Source organism: Saccostrea echinata, unplaced genomic scaffold (genome assembly GCF_033153115.1).
Source record: "Saccostrea echinata isolate AGI-Se365-2 ecotype Australia unplaced genomic scaffold, CSIRO_AGI_Sech_v1 ptg000009l, whole genome shotgun sequence".
NCBI classification, from domain to species: Eukaryota; Metazoa; Mollusca; class Bivalvia; order Ostreida; family Ostreidae; genus Saccostrea; species Saccostrea echinata.
Genome location: NW_026889758.1, coordinates 12,028,696 through 12,056,564, shown reverse-complemented (window position 1 = coordinate 12,056,564; position 27,869 = coordinate 12,028,696). Strand labels below are relative to the sequence as shown.

General features: G+C 33.9%; 1 protein-coding gene across 1 annotated transcript in view; it reads left to right on the top strand.

Annotated features, from left to right (window-relative positions):
• Positions 1-432: 432 nt before the first annotated feature.
• The window catches only part of LOC133182440 (uncharacterized), a 75,678-nt gene continuing 48,241 nt past the window's right edge, over positions 433-27,869 (top strand). The window contains exon 1 of the mRNA XM_061317290.1: positions 433-541. Coding sequence (XP_061173274.1) covers positions 433-541 — 109 coding nt within the window. The remainder of the gene's footprint in view (positions 542-27,869) is intronic.

Below are 27,869 nucleotides of genomic sequence, written 5' to 3'. Positions count from 1 at the left end.
ATACTCCAAAAGGACCATGTGCCCAGCACACATTCCCTGTAACATTTCAGATGTCCACATTTTATCTCTTTTAAGCTGTTTGTACAGGACACACCACCACATGCGCTGTCAGTCACTACTATCCGGCTCCTGTGAAACATATACCTCTCTCCTCCTTCAGTACAATTAAAAGAAAAGTATAGGAATTCCCAAGGTGTCCAGTCACTGTACACACAGTCCTGTGGACAACATTTTCTATTACATGCTGCAGTTTCTTTAGTATTTAAGTCACAATTTCCCCCACAAGAGGCTTTTTGCAATATCAACCTTTGTCTTGTTTTCGTCCCAAGATTTCCACAGGTATTGGAACAGTCTGACCATACAGTCCATTCATTTACAATGCAGTTTCGCGGCTCGCATAACTGACCATTAGATAGAAAAAGCTGTATTAAAATGGCGAATAAAGTGATGGGATACATGATGCAGGTTTGCTATAAAGTGATCATTCTAGCTTTGCGGGAGAAGACTTGGTTGAGTTTCTTTGAACCAAAAATTGAACAAAGTAACCATCGTTTTATTTGTTTAAATCCAAAGAAATATGTAATCTTAACAACTTATTTTACGATGAGTCCCATGTGTTTATCCTAAATTCGATTGATTTACCTTGAAAAAGAAGGGGATAGTTCAGCACAGTAAAATACCGTGAACAGATGTCATTTAATATTTACACAAATCACATAATCAGATTATGATATCTTTCTTTGACGCATTACTATCATAGAACATTTTTCATCAATCCAGTTCTTTCACTGTTGACATATATGTAACATTGCGAAAAGGAAGATTTCTTATGTGTGTCATTGCCCTGACTATACTCAAAAATAAAAATAAAAATTTATTTAAATTGCATTTCTTCGATAACAATACATGCATCTTTTGTTTGAACACATCATGCACACAATTATAGGAATAAATTGTTATTTTGTTATGGAATTATCATGCATGTTGTAAAGAAAATGGGCGAACAAGGCGAGCGAAGTGCCAATAGTGCGACAAACATAAAGGTGAAAAATCAGACCTCAATTATATCAATTATTTCATCAAACATTAAAGTATAGTTTATGTAAAATCTCCACAATTTGCAAAAAAACTCACAAAGATTGAAACTATTTGCCTATGAAATAGCATACACACACTAATTTGGGCAAAAAGGATCATTTTGTCATACTATAACACAATTTTTCGATATGAGTGGGTCTGCGCTCCATTTTTTTTAAGTTTATCCTCAAAGTTTGCGTAAAAAAATACATTTCTTCGTTAACAAAAACACGGAACAAAGACCCACTATATCTTAGAAATACACTTTTATGACACAACATTATCATCTTTCGAGTAATACTTGAAGTCCATTTAGTCAATGGTCATATCACAAACTTGATTAAATGCCACTATTCACAAGGAGCTGTGTAGCGTAGTGGTTAGAGAGTTAGTCTCAGAGGAAAATGTTACTCAGGATTTTTATTGGTAGGGTTCGAACCCCACGAATACCACATAATTTTTTAAATAACAGAATAACTTTGCCGGGAAAATTTTCCTCAGATAAGTTTTGTTTATTTTAATTTAATAAATTTCAATAAAGAGAACTTTACTCTAAATGCCCAATTCACAAACTGAATATGATTTTTACATATCTGAAACTATAGGCATTCTGCACGCCTTGTTCATCCCTTTCCTTTTGAATCTACTAGGTGCAAGTTATCATATTGTAAATTTTGCATTTACTTCAACTAGTAAATTCAAACTTTTCAACTTGATAGATGACTTAACGTAGTGTCTTAATTCGATATATAGTGAGATCTTGGTGATTGGCAATCTTGTAGTCCTACAAGGATTAGTTTGTAGATTCAAGAACTGTTTTCCTTCTGATTAAAGTTTTAGCAAAGAAAGACCCACTCTCTAGAATGTTATAAAATCCTAAGAAGTACAAAAATTCTCATTGACTCCTTTATCAAAAGACCTGTTTTTGTATTCTAATGAAGCATAAACTTAGAAAAATCATTTCTACATGATAAGAAAACGCTTGCTGTGGCTTTCAATTCGACATTTGCATATATCGTCGGCGTTTTATCGATAAACAACAGGCCCGTAGGAAGCAATGTCAGATGGGGGGGGGGGGGGCAGAGCCATACATTTTCAGTTAGGGGGACAAAATTATTCGGGGACACTATGCCCCCCCCCCGTGCCCCCGGTTCCTACGACCATGAACAATATTCATTATCATTTATATTTGAACTTGATTTACCCCAGTGAACTCGAAATAAAAGACACCACAAAATCTGCCATAGTCATATTTGGATATTTTACTGAGGTTATTGGCAAACTAGCAACTAAACACTGACAAACGGGATTATTCAGCTTATCCATCGTCAACTTGCTATGTGGTGACATTCCGTTCACCTGCATATGGTGTTCATGTCTCCTAACTGATTCAGTTTTCAAAAATATGTTCTTTGTACAGTCAATTTTTAAACCGAGACAGACTACTAGAATTTACAAGGGTTTCAACAGTCTTGTTTCAAGTCTACTTTTCGCAAATTTCATAATCATTGTTTGCCAATACAGCCTATCAATTGATCGAATTTTGACTTAAGTATAAGATCATTTGTTTTTTAATCTAATTTCGACCACGCATTCCTCGGTTTACCCGATCAATACAGAGGGCCCAAAGCGAATGTGACCGTTCAACTGGGGATAATTATTTCTCCATAGCACCTGATCCTACCACGTACGTTTCCAGGGGTAATTTTTTCCTGGTGTTTTTGCCATGATTTTGAATTTATATTGTTTAACGGATTATTATGAGAATGATCACAGTTTTTGTCCTCATCCTCTCGGTGATCTAGTGGTAGGGCGTTCGCTTCGTGATCGGGAGACTCAGTCCGATTCCCGTTCGCCTCGCCGCGTCAAACTAAGACGTAAAAAAGGTAACTGACTTTTCCTTCCCCAAGCGCCCGGCATTAGAAGTGAAAGTCACGGATACTTTCGGATGAGACCTTAAAACCGAGGTCCTGTGTCACAGCACGTGTTGGCACAATAAAGAACCCTCATAGCACACTGGCCCTGAGTGCCAAGTATAGGTCTAAATTTGAAGCCCTTCACCGGTACATGGAAACATCTCTATATGAGTGAAAAATCCTCGAATAGGACGTAAAACATAATACAATAAATCAATCTTTATATATGAAACCACAACTCTAGGGGGTAATAGTGTTCATCTTATTGCTATTAAAGGAACAAAGAAGTGAAAGTTTCCGGTACTAAAACTCAGGTCATAAGTGAAAGAAAAAATCAAATGTTTCTGAAATACTATAACTATTACATGTATAAGGTTTCTAAACAAGCGGTTTCTTGAAAAGTCAACATACAAAATAAAAGCTTATTTACCAGTTGTTGCAACACCATTCATGGTTTAGTACCCCAGGATGAGTAAAGTTTGCTTTACACATTACAGAGATTAAGTTTAAATTAATAAAAAAAATGTAAAGATGGTTAGAAAAAAACATATTTACTTTACTTATCAAACATAAAGTTAAGATTATTCAGTTGCGATTCCAGGTAATGGATACAAGTATTCCAGTATTAGAGACAGGTATTAGTCTCGAGTAAAAATAAAATCAAACATTTAGTTTTCAAGTCTTCCTATGATCTCAACTCTAACTAGTTCACTTACCTTTGACGCCTTCGTTCCTTGGAGAGGATGTGTTAATGAGTTGGAAATTGACAAATCATATATTATCAGGATCCCCGTAGGGATGTGGTTTTCAAAAATATTTTATTACTTCATTTCTTGAACAGTGTTGAAAGAAAAAAATCGGACATTGGAACGAGCCCTACGTTGGTGCACTTTATGACATATGTGTACTCAAGTAAAGAAGAGCTTGAAATCAATAAATCTGAACTCTCCGAGATGTGATACCTAGTGAGACTTTATTGTCCTCATCTTCACAATGTCAAGGTTTTGTGATAATTGTGGTTACACATGACGTAATGGTAAATTTTAAACCACCCAATGTTATCTGTTACAAATCCGTCGGTTTCATGTGGCTCAAAGCCTTAATAATTTGTTTTTGTGATTGTAAGGAGAAAGAGCTTCCAAAAATTAATCTCCAATATTTTATTTGGAGTAACTAGTCACATACCTTACAATATTGGCACTTTCCATTTTAAAGACAAGTCATATTTGTTTACAAAACTTACCTACTATAAAGAATGTTTTCTGATTGGTTCCCAGCCCTGGACAGGGAACAAATGAAATAGTGGCTTTGTAGCCCGACTTTTAAATAGCGATTTGTCAAAGGTTTGTGTAGAGGAACGATATCACAAAACCTTAACATTGTGAAGACATATTGTTAATTGTTAGGCCATTATTTACACACTGAATTGTCGACGGATTTTTCCGTTATTTCCCGATCATGACAAGGAGCACACGGCGGGTGTGACCGGTCGGCAGGGGATGCTCACTCTTCCATGGCACCTGATCCCACCTCTGATGTTTAGAGGTCCGTGTTTGCTCTGCTCCTATTTTGTATTGTTTAATGGACTTTTGAGCTTGAATACTGTTCGTTATCTCCATATATTTCATTGTCCTGAAAATCTCATTTTTGCAACTTTTTGAAATTAACTGCTGAAATTAACATTTTTTGCCCTTGCTTTATTAAGATTTGATCCTGTCTCTCTGTAACCCGTCACACGGGTTTCTGGATCATATCTCCTCGTTCGAATAAAATTCAATCATTAGTCAAGGAGCAAATGTGAGGGTCATTATTGTGACAATTGCCTTATTATTTTTGGTCAAAATCTGCTTTCAGGAAAACAGTTTCAGTGTCAAATTTTGCATTCGTAATACACGTGGTCTAAGTAATACTAGTATTGATTTGAAGAGTCATGTGTCAAAAACTGATGAATTGCCTTTGATTCATTTTTCAAAATAAATTGTACTAATTGTTTATGTGTATTTGTGTGAAGAGAGATGCTGTGTAGAGCTATTTAAGTTATATGACATTTTGTACAGCATACTTACAATATTTTTGCACTATAATATGTTTTCATAATAAGTTTGTGTATATGAGATTTAGTATAACCCAAGTCTGATTCTGATGCAAGATGCTTAGTGCTTACCATTTGGGTGACAGGAATTCTGCTAAAGGAAACAACTGAAGATGTTCCAAAAAAAGACATTGACCTGTATTTCTGACTGTCAAGACACTTCATTTGTTGAGCATGATATTGACTGAAATGATTTATAGCTAGGGATAGATTTCATTCATAAATGAATTCACAGGCAATTAAATGTGCAACAAGCCATCTCGCTCTACTCTGGTAATGAAGTTAGCCATTATTTAGAGCCATTGTTACAATTCAATCAAACTTTACACGCAAGGCAGTTCATTATCGTTCTCGTTCATGGTTGATACTGCTCATCATTTCCGGTATTTTGCTGTAGTACAATGCATCCTTATAAACCTGCATAAAACATTGTGCAATTTAACAAATGTTTTATTGAGTAACTTATTTGTTGAATTTAGTCGACTGCAGCATAGATTTTTGAAAGTCTTGAAAAAAAAATTTAAAGTACTCAGTATTCTAGTACCCAGTCAAGAGTTTTCTTGTGAATTTGTCGTGGGAAGTACTGAATTCTGGTAAACCGAAATCATTCCTTCTGTAATACTCTTTCAAAAAAAGACTTAATGGTAACCTGACAACAAAGCTTTATGATAAACGTGATGACTTCAAATTTCAATGGTCAACTTCCCCTACTTATGTAGCAATACACCCTTATCGCCTGCATATGGGGGTTTTGTCTCCCAGTTGCTTCGATACGCAAGAATATGCTCTACGTATGAACAATTTCTAAAACGAGACAAGCTATTGACAAACAAGTTGATAAAACAAGGATATCAACGGTCTTGTTTGAAGTCATCTTTTCGCTAGTTTATAGTCGCTACAATGACTTTGTCAGCAAATACGACTTATCATTGAGTCAAATGCTGACTGACGTTTTTCATACTAATTGTTAGACCATTATTTATACATTGAATTCTCTACGGATTTTTCCGGTTTTCCCGATCTTGACAAGGGTCACACGACGGGTGTGACCGATTGGCAGGGGATGTTGACTCCTCCATGGCACCTGCTCCCACTTGTGATGTTTTTGGAAGTCCGTGTTTGCTCTGCTCCCGATTTGTATTGTCTAAATAAACTTTGGGCTTGAATACTGTTCGTTATCTCCATATTTCATTTCATTGCTTTGAAGAGTGTATAGTTTGTTTTTTTTGTTTAACGTCCTTCTCGAGAATTTTTCACTTATATGGAGAGGCCAACACTTCCCGGGGGGGGGGGGGGGGCTGCAAATTTAGACCTATACTCGGCACCAAGGGCCATTGAGCAATGAGGATTCTTTTCGTGCCAGCACCCACTGCGACACGGGATCTCGGTTTACACAGTCTCATCCGAAGGACCGGCCTCCATGTCCCGCAGTGGGATTCAAACCCGCGACGTTAGGACCTGTACTATACCGCGACTCTAGAGCAAATGCTCTAATCACTGCGCCACGATGGCGACTAAAGTATATAGTTTTAATTTTAATTATTTAATAACAAGTTTAGTACTATACTTACTAAAGAAATATGTACTGAAAAAGGAAACAAAAGAGGTAGCCTCTGTAAGTTGAACTCTTAACAAGCAAATTTAGAAAGTTATGGTCGCCCGCTTTCGGGGGATTTTTTGGTTGAATTGCAGTGATCTATGGTATATTTTAACTGTCTTGAATGTCCATCATACAGTAAAGTTTTATATTTGTTCTGATGCACAATGTACGGCCTAAATCAAATTTGTTTAAAAGTCAACTTCGAGGTCTAGGTCATGAGCGCAGGCACTTGTACCTTTAAATAATTTTTATTTCCCCTTACTATTATAATATCACAAGGTATCTGACTCCAAATAACATTCAGTACCCCCCTCTTTGCCCCTCCCTCCCCCATAATTGCAGTCTTTACGTTCTCAGAGAATATGCGATGGAAAATGTTTATTATAACTTTTCTCTTCTACGACAATTTATCTACAAAATCCTCAATGGCATGCTTACTTTTATTGTCTTCTATCTGTGTAAACAACCTCCAAACTTTGCTCGCTGGCTGCAAAACTGGTTTTACGCCACAGGATGCTATGTACATGTAGCAGTCCGGAGCAAAAGGCATCTCAATGCTTAATTATTGTAATTACTAATTATGATGTTTTCACTTTTTAAATTTTCCATGAATAATCTACTATATTTTCCCGATGTAATTTTAGAATAAATCCAAAGATTTTCTGCCAGAGATTAATTATATAGCATTGTGATGTCGGCGAGCAATATTTGGAGGACGCTGTTTAAAAGAGATAAAAGAAAACATAGACAAGCATGCTGTATTTGGTTTTGTTGATACATTATTGTAGGAGAGATTGTTAGTCAAATGTTTTCGATCCACTGCATTTTCTCTGAAAGCAAAACTGACTGCAACTCTGGGGAGGGGTACTCCTTTTAATTTAGAGTTAGATACCTTGTGTTATTGTTTTACTATGGTGTAAAAATTTTATTACAGAACTACATCTGTAAGTGCCTGTGGTCATGAGGTCAAATTCATAGTACATTCGCAAAAGTCTTGTCACAGGAAATGCACATGTGAAATTTCACTTCATGTTGCAAAAGGTACAGAAAAGGTTTTTTTTTTATTTCAAAGAAAGTAAAACTTCAAGGTCATGAGGTACAAAAATATAGTACACTGGGAAAGGTCTTGTCACAGGTAATATACCTGTGAAATATGAAAGCTCTTTCTTATCTCATTCAAAATTTATGACCAAAGTTAAACTTTTTGTGAACAGACGGTGAGAAGATTGTCAGACTCATCGACATATATATATATATATATATATATATATATATATATATATATATATATGTGTGTGTGTGTGTGTGTGTGTGAGGGTGTGTGTGTGTGTGTGTGTGTGTGTGTGTGTGGGTGGGTGTGTAAAACGTACTTTACGCGATCGCTATACAGAAATTAACTGTGTCAACATGCAATCCAAGTTAAAAGACAGGGGATCCCAAGGGCATAGATAATATCTGTCAATTAATTGATAATCACGAATGTCATGCAACATATAGTGCTGATTAAATAAAAAGGGAATTTGGTGACATCCGGAGGTTGGGTATTTCCGTCCCTCTTAAGGGAAATTCTGTGTAGGCTTCAAATTTCCACACCCCCAGTTTTTGCCAATATCCACATAAAACAGGCAGGTGATAAAAGATGTCGGAACTAGACTCTCCCTATCATGAACTTAATTTTTTAAGAAATCATAGAGTCCTTACATCTGCAGGTTTGAATGCCAGCCATAGATTTGTAATGAGTTGTGATTGTTATAAAATACATTGTACAATATAACACAATGAAAGAATTAGTAAAGCGCCAAATTTGTCAATTTTATCCCAAAGTGCTTAACAGCATCAAAATAAAATATTTGAGACCGATATAAAAATTACAAATGGAAAATAAAGTTGACTAAAAGTTTAAGTGAAATTCATAATCATTAAGAAGACGTAAAAATACACAAGTTCTGAGGCATACTTTCATTATTAAGATACAATCGATTCCAAGCAAATAGTTTTTTTTCTTCAGGGCACACATGCGAAGTTTTCGTGCTTGTCAATGAATAGTAGCACCATGCATATGGTGGTAAACCATGAGATTTTGTGCTGAGCGAAGTGAGGCACCAAATCGAATTGCGAGGAAAAAGTTGAACAACATACTTAAAACATTGCTGTGATGTCATTCCTTTGTTCTTGTGATTTAAAAAATTACCTGTGGGAGTCCGATATTAGTGAACAGTCTAATATTAATCGTAACTGATCATACTGATATCCTTCAAAATTGGACTGTTACTGAACAAACCAGAGGAACTGTGAGCACTGAGCTTACTATGTAAAAATGATATCCCCACCTCCCATATGTTTTTAATGGCAAAGTTCATGTTTTGCTATGGAAGACCCGATATATAAGAGTCCGATCCAAAAAAAAAAATAAAATAATAATAAAATAGGAGGTGCTCAATGGCACTATGTAACAAGACTCTGCGAAAGTCTCATAAAATTTTATTTAGTGATAAAGGAGGAGTTGCATATAAGAGACGAGTACCCCTCAATATTATAGAAAGAACGGTAGTGTCTATGTTTTGCTACTGGGAACCCGAAATATGTGTCCGATCAAAAAGTAAAATAGGACGTGCCCAATGGCACTGTGTAAAATGATTCTGTGAAAGTCTCATTAAAGGATAACTGCACTTAAGACTGGGTTTTGGGTCTTTTTCCGCCGCTTCTGCTGCTTTAATATCTTAACCTTCTTTCACTTTTGTATATTCACTATGGAATTCTATCAATTTGGCACCAAATTTAAATGTAAAAAATTATTTTAGACTGTGATACAATAGAATAATTCTCTGATTTTTGTCCCTACTCTTTGTCAAATATAGAGATTTTACACTTACCTGCCCTTGATTAAACATTAGGTATGCATGAGAGGTGGAGCTAACATTTTAAGAATGGCTCTAAAATTAGACTAGATAAATAACAATGACATGTGTTAAAATACGTGATCACTCTTTCCCATCTCTCTCTTTATCCTGTATGGCACAAGTACACTACTAAAGTATTTACAAATTTTCCAAAACGAAATTAACAATATGAGCACGTACATGTAAGTAAAGAATATTTTGAATCGATGCCTGACAATTCAACGTGTTCGAGAAGAGTGTCCTAGTTAGCACAAAACATGCTATCTTACAGGTCACGTGACGGAATTCAGTATTCACAGAGTTACCTAAGGTAGGACATCACGTGGTGAATTATAATATTCAACATGCATGCCGTAGCCCTTGGTTACAACAGTGAGAGCGAATGTAAGAAGAAGCAGTTTTTTCTCTTTTAAACCATGAGCGCATGTTTGTCTATTAATCTCCTTTTGACACAATATTATTAATGCAAATATACAACTACTGTTAAACGGAGAACAATAGACAAACATGCGCTGACTATGTACAAAGTCAGTGAATAAGTGGGCGTCCTCATTATCGTACGGAGATTCACGATATTGTGATGACCCCACCTTTGAAAATAGCTTCGTACTTCGTAAATACATACTTTTATTTAATGTAATTACGTAAAGTTTTAGATTACATGTTGACCATTCCTGCAATTAAAAGAAAAATGCTTGTTTTGAAAGTTTATTTTTTCGCAATTTTCGCATGTCCTTAAGTGCAGTCATCCTTTCTTTCAATGGTATGATGAGTTGCGGATAAGAGATGTGTACCCCAAAGCGTAACGGACGATAGTATTGGATACCTTCATGTTTTGACACACTTCCGTTAAATTGATTGATTGATTGTGTGTAGTTTTACGTCCCATTCGAGAATTTTTCAATCATATAGAGACTTCACCATATACCGGTGAAGGGTTTCAAATTTAGACCTTTACTCGGCACTTAGGGCCATTGAGCAGTGAGGGATCTTTATCGTGCCAACTCCTGACGTGACATGGGGCCTCGGTTTTTAAGGTCTCATCCGAAGCACCCGCGACTTTCACTTCAAAGTGCCGAGCGCCTGGCGAAGGAACAGTTGCTACTTATTTTTTATCGACTTAGGTCAGTCTCGGCCGAGATTCGAACTCACGGCCTTCCGATCACGGAGCGAGCGCTCTACCGACTGAACTACTGTGACGGCTACTTGCGTTTGAAGTCTTGATTTCATTTCTTTGAATACATAAATATCGGGTCAAAATTTGTAGAAAAACTGGTCTTCCTTCTTATTCATTCAAGAAGTAACTGTTTGGTCACATATAGCTCTAAACTTTTAGAACGTTGATTGCAATTGCTCTGAAGGTGGCACATCTTGGAAAGCGACTGTTCATGCATTGTTTTCAGAACTATCACTGCACAAAAGTGCTTTTTTGAAAGTCTGAAAAAAATTCTCGTATTTTTTTAAATAGCTAGCACCCAGGGTATTTCAATCCGTGGAAAATAAAGGATAACTCTTCCATAGGGATGTTTTAATTAAAATATTTTTTAATGCATCTGATATTTCCATATGTATGTTTTTTTCCGATATCTATATTTCACTTTGTTAACCTATTAAGCAGGGATGGGCACGATTACTGAAAAATGTAATCGATTAATAATCGATTACTTAGAGGAATTTTGTGTAATCGATTATTAATCGATTACACTCATTTTTGTCCTGTAATCGATTGTAATCGATTACTTTGGAAGATGTAATCGATTAATAATCGATTACTCCCAAGTTTTTATCCCTTCAAATACCAAAGCAATATTTTAAATGGTAATGATGATATCCACTGAAGTTTGAATGTATTCCTGCAGTTTCAGTGCAGATTCTTTTAAGGTTTTATTCTGGCTAACATTCTCACTAAATGCCCAAATGAGGGATTCTGTACCATGAAAGGTGGAGACATGATTTCTACAATAAAATATGTCAAGGAATTAATTATTCCTCTCAACCTTGGATCTGAACCTCCATATTCAGATTTGACTTGTTGCAAAAATTATTTATTATAAAATAATTTTATTGTGAATAACTTCCTTAGAAGTATTTGGGCTGCCCGTATGTTGACAGTACACATTAAACATTCTTGTGTCTTCTTTAAAAAAAATAAGTAAATTAGAACTCTTCGTAATAAACATGTAAATCAAATGTGTCTTTAAGTAATTAAACTAATAGCACAATTTCATTCTGTATTGAAATAAGTGTTTTGAGAGCTATTACTTGTTTTAATAATATTGTTTGTCTTCAATAGAACTATGAATAATAAAAGTTAAAACTAGGTAGTTCACAGTTTACACCTCATTATCTGCAAGTCAGGGATGTCTCAGTCAATTAATTAGCCAAGATAAGCAAACACAGTGACACTTACTCCATCTCTTACAAACACTTATAACCCTTCACTGATACAAAAGAAACCTTACAATTTTGAATGAAAACATGAGAATGGTTTTGCAAATTTTAAAGTTACTAAAACAACAAGTTTGAAGTTGTTTAAACATTTTCAGATATGAATAAGTATTTCCATCTTCTTTTTTTCGAGTACAATGTAGTTTATTTACCAAATCATTTATATTTAATACAGCACTTAAATCTGTTTTTGCTATTTATAATTTTCTATTACAACCACAATGTTTTTCAATATTTGAAATATGAAAAAGGACATGCAGCAAGAGGACTATGTGTCAAATGTAAAATGCATACAAAAAATCTACATGTATATATTTTATTAATAAATAGTTGAAATACACTTCTGATTTATTTAATACTAGACCAGTAGGTCTATAATGCAAATTTTATTGAGAACATTATTAAACTTATGATAATAAAAGTTAGGTAATCCAAACATTACACTAGGTTGTTTATATTTGATATTTGTGTGTGAATGACAGGAAATAATTCTCCAAAATGACATCCATTTATGCATAAAATAATCGAAAGTAATCGAAAAAGTAATTATAATTACATTGAAAATTTTAGCTGTAATCGATTAAATTACGATTACAAGTAATCGAAAATCTCTTCGATTACAGATTACTGTCGATTACTTGAAAAAAAGTAATCATTACAATCGATTACGATCACTCGATTACGATTACCCCATCCCTGCTATTAAGCACATTCTAATTGTAGATAACCATGGAATGTTATCCGTCTGTTTTCAAGAAATGAAGTTTTTCCAGTTTTTTATGCTTATTTTTTGTTGAAAATTAAAATAAATATTTCTTGTCATTTTGTTTTTTTATCAACACCATAATAGTTAACAACACCGTAATAGTTAACGATTGTCAATAATATTAAGTTTTTTGAAAAAAAGAAATTACAGAAGAAAAAAAATCATTTCTGTATATTTTATTAAATTAATTTTAAAGATTCTCAAAATTACAATCAAACACACTGAAAGATGGGGGTATTTCAAATTCTACTAATTCAGGACCCAGATAGATAATTGCAAGACTACGCTGTGTTGACCTGAAATTTATGCTCGTGAAAAGTTATGAAAGCTTAAAAAATAACCCCGAGACGAAGCATGTGATGATCAACGAGGATCTGACCAAGCGCAGAGACAAACTCCTATTTATGTGTCGGCAGCTTTGTCGTCAATGTTATATTCAACAGGCTTGGTCATCCAACGGAAAAATCCGCATCCGTGACAACAATCAAAAAACACATCTTATCAGACATGAGAACGATCTCTGTCCGTTCGGCCACATCCCCATGTAACTGCATCTACCCGTCAGCCTTGACATCTCTCCTTTCTATATATATGTGTGTTGTGATTGTCTATATATAATTATACATATAAAACAACAACCAATTGACATACATGTCTGCTATTTGTGTTAATAATCATAATCATAATGGGTTCTTTTTCTTAAGCTGTTCATAATTTTTTTATAGAGCCTTAAAAATTTGTCTATTTTTTTTTGCAATTCTAAATCCACAACTATTCCACCACATTTATGCTTCTGAATCTAGTTAAATTTTGTACATACATGTACTTTGTTTTAAGGGCTATGCTCATAAACAACCAGTATTACAATTATTTCTGCAACTCCGTCGTTAGACTACCCCCAGTTTTTAAAAGTCTCAACGTACCATCATTTACAGGGAATCCCCTGTTGTCTTTTCTTACTTATCCAACTGTTTCTTGTTCTTCCAGTTTGGTTCTATTGTACATATTGTATCTGCTGTTCTTGTTTATATTGTGTTTATATCTCACTTATTTTTTTTGTTAGTAACTTTTTTATTACATTATGTGTTCAAAATTTAAGTCGTGCAAGCTTTATTTACATATATCAAGTGGTTAATGTAGCAGTTCAAATTTTGGCAGCTATTGATTGCAGCCTTCTACTTCCAAATTACATGTATCAAAAGATAGATAATGGGTAATTCACTCGATGAATATCGAGCTGCAATCGGTTTATTCTACTTATCAGGTAGAGGAACATCTAAAACATGTTTGTGGTCGGTGTTTCCATGCACATATTTATTTCAATTACTCAGAAACATTCTTAAATTACTTAGTCATTGCATGAAATTTACTACACATAATTCTGTGTATATCAATTTTCATTTACATTGTTTACGTTTGTTCTATTGGCATGGAGGTCAATCCGGGGCCTACCATCGAAAATGTCCTTGACATTTTACACCTCAATATCCGAAGTATTAGACACAAAATCGATCATTTAAACTCTTTTGTTCATGATTTCGACATTTTATGTTTTACAGAAACCCATCTGGACCATACTGTACACAATGATGATTTACACTTGGATGGGTTTTGTAATATTTTGAGAAAAGAATGAAACTGTTTCGGGGGTGGTGTTATGATTTATTTGTCTGAAAAAATACGGGCTATCAGGAGACAGGAATTTGAAACAGCTGACGTTGAATGCATATGGATTGAAATTGATAATCATACCTTTAACTATTTTTTATGTTGTGTATATCGTCCGCCGAACTCCGATAGTAGTTTCTGGACCAAACGTTCATGGTGTATTGATAAAGTAGGTGAACAATCCAATAAGATAGCAATAGTCGGTGACATAAATGTTGATCTCTTTACTGTTCCACAAACACATATCATCCGTGAAATAATCACAACACACAATTTAGTTAACAATATCCATGAACCCACAAGAACTACGAACATGTCGAGCACGCTGCTTGACCCAATTTTTTCTTCTATTGATATTCAAGTATGCGAATCGGGCACATTAGTAATGGACTCATCTATAAGTGATCATAGAGCTACTTATATCTCGCTTTTCTCTAATATAAACTACAATCGTTCTTACAAAAGAAAAGTGTGGGCTTATAAAAATGCGGACTTTGGAAAATTAAATACTTTGATACAAAATTGTAATTGGGATAAAATCATCAATGAAGCTGATACTATAAATTTGGCCACTGAAAATTTCACATCTCAATTTCTTACTTGTGTTCGCGAATGCGTAGCGGAACAAACAATAACCATTCGTCCTCGTGACAAACCATGGTTCGATTCTTTACTAAGGAAAACAATTAGAATTAGAAACCGTCTTCATAAAAAAGCACAGAAAACTAAAAGAGAATCTGATAGGTCTGAATATAGAAAGGTACGAAACTCGGTTAACAATATGAAGAAACATGCTATGGCAAATTATTACGACAACATAGAAACGTATTTAGAGGACTCGAGTAAAAAAAATAATAAACTTTATTGGAAACTAATGAAGGATTCATTCAATATTAAACTCTCTAACGAGATACCACCTATTCAAATACATAATGATGAAGGTGTTAAAAAGTTGGCTTATTCTGATTTAGACAAGATTGAAGCCTTAAATTCTTATTTCTCGTCTATCTCAACTATAGACGATTCAAATGAAACACTACCAAACATGTATAAGCTATGTAGTAACACATTTTGTAAAATATCAATTGAAGAACAGGAAGTAGCAGATATTATTTCAATACTTCCCGTAAACAAAGTTATAGGTCCCGACTGTATTAGCCATAAAATGTTAAAATCCACTGTTCATTCTGTTGTTAAACCACTTACTATGTTATATAACAGGTCCCTATCAGAAAAAAATATTTCCATCTTTTTGGAAAATAGCTCATGTCATTCCTCTCTTTAAAAAGGATGATCCCTCTTTGGTTTCTAATTATAGACCTGTGTCGCTGTTATCCTGTGTTAGTAAAATTATGGAAAGAATTATTTTTAAACATGTGTACAATTATTTTCATAGTAATAAACTGTTTTATCAATATCAAGCCGGATTTTTACCTGGTCATTCTACTGTATATCAATTATTAGAAACATATCATAGTATTGTACAAAATATTGATGATGGTAAATTATGTTGTATGGTTTTTTGTGATTTGTCAAAAGCATTTGACAGAGTATGGCACAAAGGTCTCATTTTTAAATTACAAACTTATGGTTTATCCGGGGATCTCCTCCAGTGGTTTTCTAGTTATCTAAACCATAGGTCATAAAAAGTAATGTATAAGGATTTGTTGTCATCAAGACTTGATTTATTTGCAGGTGTACCACAGGGCTCTGTCTAGGGGCCACTTTTATTTCTGATATATGTAAACGATGTTGCTGAAAATAGGATGTCCATGTGTAGGTTGTTTGCTGATGATAATTCGCTCCAACGAAGTTCATACAATATTTTAGATATCGAATACAAGCTAAACCACGATTTACATATTTTAGAATTATGGTCAAATAAATGGCTTCTAAAATTTAACCCATCTAAAACAAAGGTTGTTTTCTTTAACACGAAGTCTATTTCTGTCCTGCCTAAATTATTCTTTAAAGGAGATAGACTGGAGTGCGTTCCATTCCATAGACACTTGGGCTTATTATTGTCACAGAATCTTACCTGGTCTGTATATATTGACGGTATTGTAAACAATGCTTATAAAAAACTTGGGCTTTTGAAAAAACTAAAGTTTAAATTGAGTAGAAATAACCTCTCAAAATTGTACACTACATTTGTTAGACCAATGCTTGAATACGCTTCTATTGTTTGGGATGGTTGCTCTGAATATGATTCTGAAAAACTTGAAAAAGTACAACTAGCTGCGGCTAGAATTGTCACAGGACTTCCTATTTTTGCGTCCACAGAAACACTTTATTTAGAAACTGGTTGGGAAACTTTAAAATTTAGGCGCTATATTGCAAAAATGACTACTATGTTCAAAATTTATAAAGGGACTGTTCCTGAATATTTAAGTAATATTATACCAAACAAGCATGAAAATGTATCAAAGTACAATACCCGCAACAAAGAGCAGTTTATTATCCCAAGATGTAGATTAGAACTATTCAAAAGGTCATTTGTACCAGACGCCGTGAAACAATGGAACTTATTAAAATTAGAAACAAGAGAAGCCATTTCAATTAATTCATTTCGTAAAAACTTAAGAGCTTGTACAAAAATCAGCTATCCGCCAACGTATTTTTCTTTTGGCAAACGCTACACAAACATAATTCATAATAAACTAAGACACAACTGTTTACTTAATTATGATCTATATAGACGCAATATCGTCAACATGCGGAAAGTATGAAGATGTTTATCATTATTTTTTTGCTTGTAGAAATTATGCAAATAATAGGAACAATCTTTTCAATCACCTGTTTTTGCTTGATGAATTGGTTACAATTGACACAAACCTGTTATTATGGGGTGATAATGATTTGCCTGTACTTACTAATAACAATATTTTTGCTGCTGTTCATAAATTTACTGATGAAACATGTAGATTTTAAATTGACGTCTTATTCACTTTATATATCACTTGAAAATATTATATTTTAATGTATTATTTGTATGACATATTGTTATATTTAAGGAGAGGAACCAGTAAGTTGCAAGAACTTGTTTCCAATCCTTTTGATTAATTCAATAAAATATGTTCAAAACAAAACAGGCAAATAAATATGTAGAAGAAATTTCGTCTGGTATCCCATCTCACCTCACCCATGCTCCCTGCTCTAATGAATACATTTATCTATCATTGTACTATTTGTCAATTTCCAAACTCAGGCATGCAATGAAACCTTCTCTCTCTCTCTCTCTTTAAATTGTCTCCATTGTTTTTATAAATCTCTGTATACAGTTGTAAAAATTGATGAGATTCGATTCAATTCATGTCTTTGATTTTCCCTCTACGACCCAGCTCTTTGTATGTTTTTTGATTGTTTCGATTATACTGTGTTTTGATAATTGTATGTGTTTATGAAATTCAAGCGATTTGTAACGAACGGCACCTACTGCGACATGGGAACTCGGTTTATCGATCTCATCCGCAGGACCGGTCTCCACGTCCCGCAGTGGACCCGCGACGTAAGGATCAACTCCTTACTCCGAGATTCTAAAACAAACGCTATAACCACTGCGCCATGCGGGCGACCTGTCAAAAAGTAAAGATTTCTCAAAACACCACTTTTATGTACCATTTTCTTAATTCTTTAACTTTGCAAACATTTTTTTAAAATTATGTTTTTAGTTTTGTTATAGGAAAAAAAAGAATACTACACACTTTGAAGACATGGAAGACTTAAAAATTATGCCAAGTCTACTTCCGGGTATAGAAAAATATATCATTTTAGAACTGAACAGGAAATATCATGCTAAATTTTAGCTTTCGGTTTGCTGCGAGAAGCGATATTGGTTTCCAATTATTGTTCTTGTTCAAATCACATTGCGGTTGACACCTGAAAGTACCGGAAGTTCAAAAGAAGAAATAATCAAAGCAAAAACTTGTTGTAAAAGGCATGGAATCAATTTATCAACGTAAGGATCAAAGACAGCCCATCAATAAAAAAAAAAGTAAGGTCACGTGATTGATAGCTAGGAAACAATGACAGATGATCGACAGAAATGTAAATCCTGGAATTTCGATACTGTTTATCAATGATTGATTAGATGATATAACTCAATTCCATTTCCCTGAACAATTGATGAAATTCATGTACCGTACTTTCCTTTAGTTGTTATCACTAGACCTGTGACCCATCTAATGATCACAATAATGCATCCATGACTCTGAACACGATATCTCGCCATTTTTCTATATCATTTATAATTCCTCTTCGATGTCTGCATATCACGAACACAATTCTCTACCTCCACCATCCAAAATTTCGGGTGCTGTATTTTTTTCATTTTAGATATATGAAGTAATAAATGAATTTTAAGAAAAGAAAGAAAAAAAAAACAAATAGAAAACTTATATAAGCAGTCAGTTTTTGATATACAAGTATATATTGATAGATTTGACGAATTTCTGATTGACAAGCAAATAGATAAATAGAAACGACATATTTCGATATGTTTGATAGGCATAAGTATATTTGGAAACCGTCACTAAATGCAAAGAACTGAAGATACCTATGTAAGTGCAAGAAGATACCTCTAAAAAGACGTTAATAGTAACTACAAAACTTTATGATAAACGTGACTTCAACTTTCGCCAATTTTTGGCGATTGACGAACAGCATTTGTTACAGGAAATATATTTTCATGTAGAATAGAATCGTTTTTACAGAACTAAATAGAGGTACTGTGAGCACTGAGCTCATAAAATGATACCCCCGCTCCCATATGAGTATTATGACGAAGTTTATTTTTTGCTATAGGAAAGCCCAAATATCTGTCTGATCGAAAGAAAAAGTAGTAGGTGCACCATAATACTATGTAATAAAGATTTTATGAGAGTATCATTAAATTTTATTCAGTGATATAGGAGGAGTTGCAGATAAGAAATGGGACCCCTGATATTATAGAAAAAATGGCACTCTCCATGTTTTGCTGTGGGAAACCTGAATTATGAGTCCAATCAAAAAGAAAAATGAGGTGCACAATGGCACTGTGTAATAAAGGTTCTGTGAAAGTATCATTAAAGTTTATTCAGTGGTTTAGGTTTATAAAAAAGAATGTCAGTGCCCATGTTTTGCTATGGGAAACCTGAAATATGTATTCGATCAAAAAATAAAATAAAAGGTGCATAATGGCACTATGTAATAAAGATTCTGTGAAAGTCTCATTAAATTTTATTCAGTGATGAGGAGTTGCGGATAAGAGATGGATACCCCCAGTATTATAGAAAAAATGGCAGTGTGTATGTTTTGCATCGGGAAACCCGAATATGTCCGACCAAAAAGTAAGATGGAAGATGCACAATGGCACTATGTAACAAAGATTCTGTGAAAGTCACGTTGAATTTTATTCAGTGATACAAGAGAAGTTGCAGATAAAAAACGGAAGGACGGATGTACAGACGGACGGACTGACACCCCCATCACTATATACACCCCCGCTTCTCGCGCGGGAATGTAATAATGTCCATTGTGTTCCGATCCCTTTATTCTGATGTCACCATTGTAGACAAAATCTCTTTTATATCTTGGCTAGGGAAAGATTAATGGATAAACTAAGATTTTTTGTGATCAAAGATTGTTTATTGAAAAGTCTATTACAAAGATAATTAGAACTGTTGCAACATAATTTAGGATCTTATTGTGATAATATACCTCCAATAAAGATCTCAAACTTTTATGGCATCTTCGTAATTACGGACAAAATAATCTAGCATTTTTTTTATGCTTTCCTTTCTGAGAAGACACGGAGTGATTTCAAAACTTTATTAGTACACTCTTGAACGGGCAGAATAAATAACACTATATAAAGCGTTGGCATTTGAGCCCGTTTAAGTTATATCTTATTAAAGAACAAATTCTTAACCACAACGTTTCCTCTCAGACAATATTACGCTGAGCGCAGAAGAAAAAAAAACTGTTTAATGATTATGGCAATTATTAGACAATCCCAGTGCGTAACCTTTGTTCACTGTATTATACATGAAATGTGAAGAAAATGAATAGTGACCATTCTCAGAAGTTCCTTTAAACAATTCAAATTATGAGCAGAAACAACACCTCTGAATACAAAAAATGGATCAGGTACCATGGGGGAGTAAGCATCCCCTGTCGACCGGTCACACACGCCGTGTGCTCCTTGTCAAGATAAACGGAAAAATCTTATGTCATTCAGTGTGAAAATTTGTATGAAAGACGCGAGTCAACATTACATGATATACCACAAAAGACAACTATCCCCAAAAGAAATACTAAATAACTTTTTTTCTTCTTTTGCGTTGGAGGCAAGGTGTGAAAAGAGAGAGACGCTTTGAACCTGATAATATGACGTGACTTGTGTCATTGATCCACAAGTCAAGTCTGATTCTACAGAACTGACAATTTGTATTAAAAAAGATACTTACTACTTTTTACGTATTGATTTCTCTAAAGGTTCATGTTTAAAGTCTTATTTAAACTAGGGTATTAATTCTTTAAATAACGATATAATGTAGAGAGAGAGAGAGAGTTAACCGTAAAATGAAATTTCTCTTAGTGTTGAATACATGTATTTTCAAATCATTACATTATTTAAATAAAAATTATTTTTGTTAGCTACTCGTATCAATGCAATTTACTTCCATACATGTTTTGGTGAAATATGGAGATAACGAACAGTATACAAGCTCAAAGTCCATTAAAACAATACAAATCGGGAGCAGAGCAAACATGGACCTCTAAAAACATCAGAGGTGGGATCAGGTGCCATGGAGGAGTGAGCATCCCCTGCCGACTGGTCACACCCGCCATGTGCTTCTTGTTATGATCGGGAAATAATCGGGAAATTGGTGAATTTACCAGTTATACTCGTTTCTTTTAGCAAATGACATTATATTTGATAGCTTGAATTTTTTTCCCTACACTAATATATCATTATTCAGACAAATCTAACTTAACATACAATGTTAACATTGGGAGAGCCTTAAAATAAGCAAGTTCTTTCCCAGGATACAATGCGTCAGCTATATAAATGCTTTGTGTAGCCTCTCTCTTTTTCCTAAATGACATATTTTCTATTATAACAGTATATCATACTTTAACAAATATTAACTTTTTTCTGAATAACACTGCATTAAGTTCATTGTGCAAGCGATTAAATTGTGCATGGAAGAACCTTTGCGCTGAATTAACATTTAATTATCATTATTTAAGTAAGCCATTTACACATGTGTGTCATTGCATCGTCTAAAGATGTACTTCATTTCAAGAATAGTCACATTCATGAAAACCATGACTGACATGGCTTGAGTTCAGCTGAAAAGGGGTTGTAGATAGAGCTATTTTTGATTGAATATGTTAAAAAAAATCGGCATGATTTTGGTATTTAAATAAACTGAGCAACCATCGAAATTTACTTTACATTATCTATATACCGTGTATGCAAGGTTATTTGATTTGGGTAATTAATTATATTTTTCTTTGGTTATAATGTAATTTTTTAATCTTAACGCCGTATAATTTGAGCTTTGAGATGCTATCTTTCCGACAAATGGCGGCCATGACGTCATCGTTTAACAATCTTGGAAAACTGTGCCTCGGTTCTGCAAGATAAACAGTAAATACGACGCAAAATGAAAATAGACCACTTTAATACAAAAAAGATCAAACCAGCGCAACTGATCTGCAATTTCCATGGAGAAAAGTAATAATTCGCAGTGTAAATGAGATTGTGTTCACCGCACAATCCATTATTAATAAAAATAAATGGCATCCGACAAAATACAAGTTGTTTAGTTATAAAATAAAAGTATCAACTGTGATTAAAGAAATATCACAGATTCCTTGCAGGTACGACTGTTATGTAAATAACCACAATTTCACAGATTTAATTATCCGTGTCGTCATTAGGGACAAATCAATACACAAAAATATTAGTTAACTGATACTATTTTACCACTTCTGATCAATACATGATTTCATTTCTTCAAAAACATAGAATTTTCTTCCTTTTTAATTGCCTTTAATTATAAAGGCTAAATAAGTACAGTTTACTTAGAGGTTAAATATTTTGAACCAATTAACTTCTGGGAGTCGCCAGAAAATAGGCCTAATCCTTGGCGTCTTGTCGTCCTCCAGCAATTGCTCCAGTAAGACCATAACTTCAATTTGTCATCCTGTTTTCCAGTGTCATAGGACATTCGTGGTTTCAAGCTCAAACGTTTACTCTGAAAAAAAAACTAAAAGTCTTTATATAAAAATCAGTTGATGTTAGTAATAATTCAAATATCGCTTTTCAATAATTAAAATAGCATTTGTTTTGATTTTTATCAAAACACACGCTTAAGCGCCTCCTACACCAGAAGACAAGCGATTCCCCCTCCGATTTTACTTAAGAAATTTTTCTTCAATTAGAAAAGATCATGGTTCGAAAAAAGGGAATTTATGTAGTACATAGAATAAAGCTACATATTGCAGATTTCATTCGGGAAAAAAGTCACAAAGGACAGTAGTCTGGATTACAGAGAAGATAGATCGTTCCAGAAATTGGAAAATACCTTCATGGGGACATAATTTTCTTGGTGTAAATTATAAATGATACTATCTATGTTTACAAATTGGGTGAGGAAGGAATTTTTAAAAAAGAAGTTCTCAACTAAATAACAGTAATAAGACAATGACTTTACAACATGGCCGATTGTCCAATACAACATTGCCGATTGACCAATACAATATGGCCGATTGTCCATCAAGGCTCATTCCCTCTGAGACACACTTCTAATTTGCACACATACACACACAGAATTTCTGTCACTGCGTTTGCTATGTGGCTTACTGTTACTATTGTAGTACATGTATTTCTTACTCTTCGTCGATGTTTTCCTTGTCATAAACTTTATAATAACATATATTTATTTTTATTCAGAAATATTTCTGTGGTCATTATTTTGAAATAGATTTCTGTGGTCATCATTTTAAGATATACATGTGATTTTGGGGTCTTTTATTTTGAGAACTGAAAACAATTTAACCATGCCACAGAAGAATTTAATGACACGTTATTTTTGGAAGGAATATTATTTGAAGCAATTGTAATCGAATACAAAATAGTTTCCATTCAGAACCTCTCGTGAGGCTGATGCAGTTAATATCAAAATTGGATTGGAATCTGACAACTGTAGAAAACCTTCAAATAATCGGCATAGCTTGGATATTTAAGTTAATTGATTGTGTTTATGAATAGCCATACATGGATTTCTTCGAGTTTATCTATTACGCATCAAAAATGATCCTTTTTCGTTCAGATTATGATCCTTGACCTTCAATTTACATGTAACTTATATGCCTTCACTTTTTTACGAAGAGGACTATGTTCTTTTATTATTTTTATTGGACTAAACTTTCTTTTTAATTTTCAATTTAAAATACTACTGTTTTTTGTAATTTTCATTGTGTAACTTTGTTGCCTTTTACAGTATAATTTTAGATTAAGAAAGAATTCTATGAAATAATCAATTATCTTTTCCAGCATTACAAGACATATTTACATGTCTTTGAAAGACATTATTATTTATAGAAGATTTTGTCAATGAAGGCGTATATTTATGTGTTTCTTGCATTTTCAAGCATAAACTAAGTACATTTACAAAATAGGAGCGATGTCTGAAATGAAAGTGAATTACTGCTTTCTTCCTTTTTATAATTTGTATAAAAAGAATTCATGTAAAATAATTAAATTAGATATTCAAAACATTGTATTGTCCTAATGTACGGTGAAAAGATTTGCATAGCTTCATCACTTAACCGAACTCATTGCCAGTCTCTAAGGGTACATTAAAGCTTAAAGTATAACAAAAGTAGTATGTGTTCTTCTGCTAAGTGCAAAAAGGTCATATATGGAATGGTAAATTTTCATGATACAACAGATATATTAATTTCTTTTTCGGTTGCAGTTTAATGTAGTTGTACTTTCAGTTAACATAAATCGATCCTTAGCGAGATTAAAATTCCTAAAGTACGGTCTAGGCTTATCATGTTACTTTGGATTCCTCACAAAGTACAAACAATTGACACATCTTTTATATTATATCATCTTTTTTTCTTTAAGAAAGAAAACGTTTACTTAGTGCTATCAACTAAACTATTTTATAAGAGGGAGAATTTTATTTCCATGGTTTTGTAAGTTTTCGGGGCATCGCTCACCACGAGTCCTGGCATATGCAATAAAAACACACTTAGAATAGCTAGTAGGCCCCAATTGGTGAAACCGGAGTGGGCTATAGGTTTCCCTTACATCTGTCCATCTGTCTGTCAGTCACTCTGTTCCACTTAATTTTCCGGACTCATTCTCTACACATTTGTTGATATTACTCTGATTTTTCACTATGTGAGTCTTATGTCAAATAAATCTGCAACATGACTATTTTAAAATAGTCCCGCAGCAGATTTTATTGGATAAAATATGTCAGAAAGGACACCACCTTGATGAGTTACAGAACAAGTTTTCATTTAGTCTCTCTTCTATTGACAGAATAACGTTCTTTGGACTTTGTGCCTTCATTTTTAAGGAGATTTAGACTACATATGCCGGTAGAGGAAAAGTATTGCTTATGCCCTTAAAATGTTTGTTGATAAAGAAAACAAACAAGGGATGCTGTTGTACTGTTTAGTGCATATTGGTTAATGAGTATAAGTGGAGCGGTTAATTTGCATGAGTATTTTAAATAAACCAGTTTTTTTTTTATCGGTTAGAGTTTAATGTACTTGTACTTTCTGTTAACATAAATCGATCCTTCTTTGTATTCTTCCCAAAGTACAAACAATTGACATCTTTATCAGCTTTATTTCCTTCTTTTTGTACTTATGGAAGAAAATTCAAGCATAATCTTAATATAGTGCGACATGTATAAACTAAAGCTATTCTATGAGGCAGATGTAAGTTTGCAGGGCATTACTCTTCAAGAATCTTGATACATGTGTACAAAAAGATACATAGGGTTAAAATCCACTTAGAACAATAGTTATTGATAAAGAAAACACATTAAAGAAGGAACGTTGTTTGCTGTTGACGAATATAGTTAACACCACAGGATCATAAAAACACTAGAAGAAATTGTTCTGCGAATACTCGGCAATCTCTCCAATTAAGTATAATGTTAGTTAAAGTTTTTATCAGTGTTAAGAAAACTACAAATTGGTGAGTTCGTGTGTTTCTTTAATTAACGTTATAAGTATGTTCAACATTTACGGTTGTGTCAGGAAGAAACAGTGGATCAGCACATTTTACATTTTGAGGGAGGAAACAAAGATCAAAACTGCGTCTTGAATTTCGCAGTAATTGTTACTGATATTGACGAAGTAAGATGAAAGAGCTGCAATATCAGAAAATGCAAAGGGTTGAACTAATGAAATCGAGCGTTTTAAAACAGTAAAAAGAGGTCCCTCTCTGGACTATTAACTAGAGGATTCGTTTTTTTTTTAAATCATTATACCTGTGAAGATGTGACTGGTATCTGGAATGCAAGAGAACTAAAAGATTTCTTTTAAAATTTATTATCCCTGTCCAGATACATGTATGTTTGTCACGACCTGGACTGGTAATAGGAATGTAGGAACGAGAACAAGAAGATTCGTTTTCCCTCCTTTTGATCCCTGTAAAGATATTAGTATGTTTGCTGTATTATACTCAGATGAATGTTAAGGTCCTTGGGCCTCTTGTTTAATTTATTATGTTTGCCATGAGGTTTTTCCTCAGAGAAGTCTCACAACATGTTTGCGTTGTCATGAAGATATAGGTTTTTTAGTCCCCCTACCGATGAAACCGGAGGGAACAATAGGTTTCCTATCTGTCTGTCTGTATGTCTCTCTATCTGTCATTCAGTCTGTCACACTTGGGTTTTCATGCAGGTCTTTTTCTACAGGCTTGCAGATATTGAGCAATTGAGCAAATGTTTGGTATGAGAGTGCTATCTTGAAAAGTAATCAAGTTTTCATTTTGTTTTGCTTTCTGACGGAATTACGACCTTTGAACTTACAGACTTAATTTTTAAGGAGAACTAGACTATACATACCCTTAAGGGACTAGCACTGCTCATGCAATACTTTGAGAATCTGCTTGTTTTAACTGGGTTTTTTTCTTTAAAAAAACTTTCAGAACGTCTACATCTCAAAACTTATCACACTTCCTGGGAACACTTTGCATTTAGGAACACATTACTCCTAGGATAACATTATCAGCATTTTGATCTTGTGTTTTTTTTTCTCCACTTGGGAAATTAACTGTTGACAAATAAATAAATTGTAAAGGTTTCTTTTTCCAAAAACAGAAACTACGTTTTATTTCAGTTGAAAAGTTTGTGCACTTTGTAAATGTCTCTTGAAAAAAAAAATTACCGTTATCAAATAGCTAATATATTGATTGTCCCAAGAAAAAAAAAGTATAGATTTTTTGTCTGATTACGGTGACTACGATAGTCAATCATAATGATGGATAATAGAAATAATCTCTGTTTGTTAATGAAACAGCAGGATGTCGAATCATAAACTCCAATATTTTAAAATAAACAGATAGGTCCAGCCCATATGCCCCGAAACAGAACATTTATCGTAATTATTTCTGCTCTTTCTTTCAAAAACAGCCCAACTGCAGGCATTTAAAGCCTTCAACCGACCGGAAGAGCTTACTAGAATAACTAACAAATCTTTCTAGGAGTGTTCCAAAAGAGCAAAAGAAACATACATCACACCGTTATTATCAGTTATCATTATACATTATCGATCCTTCATGGGAAGTCAGAGAATTTGAAATTTTTACACCAAGAACACACAATGCATATTGACGTATTGACGATCGAGCAGCACTCTCTTCATTCTATCTTCAAGCAGCGATTGTGTCTTTTTTTTTCAATGGTAAAATCTCGCTAGGACCGTCAGGTCTTTGATATATTGAATCTACGAGCGGCATTCATTGTCAATTTTCTTTTACGAAATCTGAGAAATCCGTTTTTTAAACTCTTGTCAGTTGTAAAAAAAAAATATGATTTTGCAAAGATTTCAGTTACCACAAAGCGTATTTAAGTGTTCTCCAAAGAGTTGCAGGAAGCCTAGTTCAGGGGCAATTTTTCTTTCTACATGGCCGTAAGTGGGTAGGCATAAGCTTCCTGATGGTCAATTGTCCTCTACAGACTAGAACTTCGAGACTAAATAGCTCTTAATACGAGCATACCTTTTCCAGCCTTGAGGTGCCAACCGTTTCTTTTAATCTAGACTTTCATCTAAGTTGAACAATCTGAAAGCGGGTTTGATTTACATTAATTAAGTATCGTCAAAACACTTAATGACGGGACATAATACCTTGATGTCACAAAGAGAAAGACCGAATCTA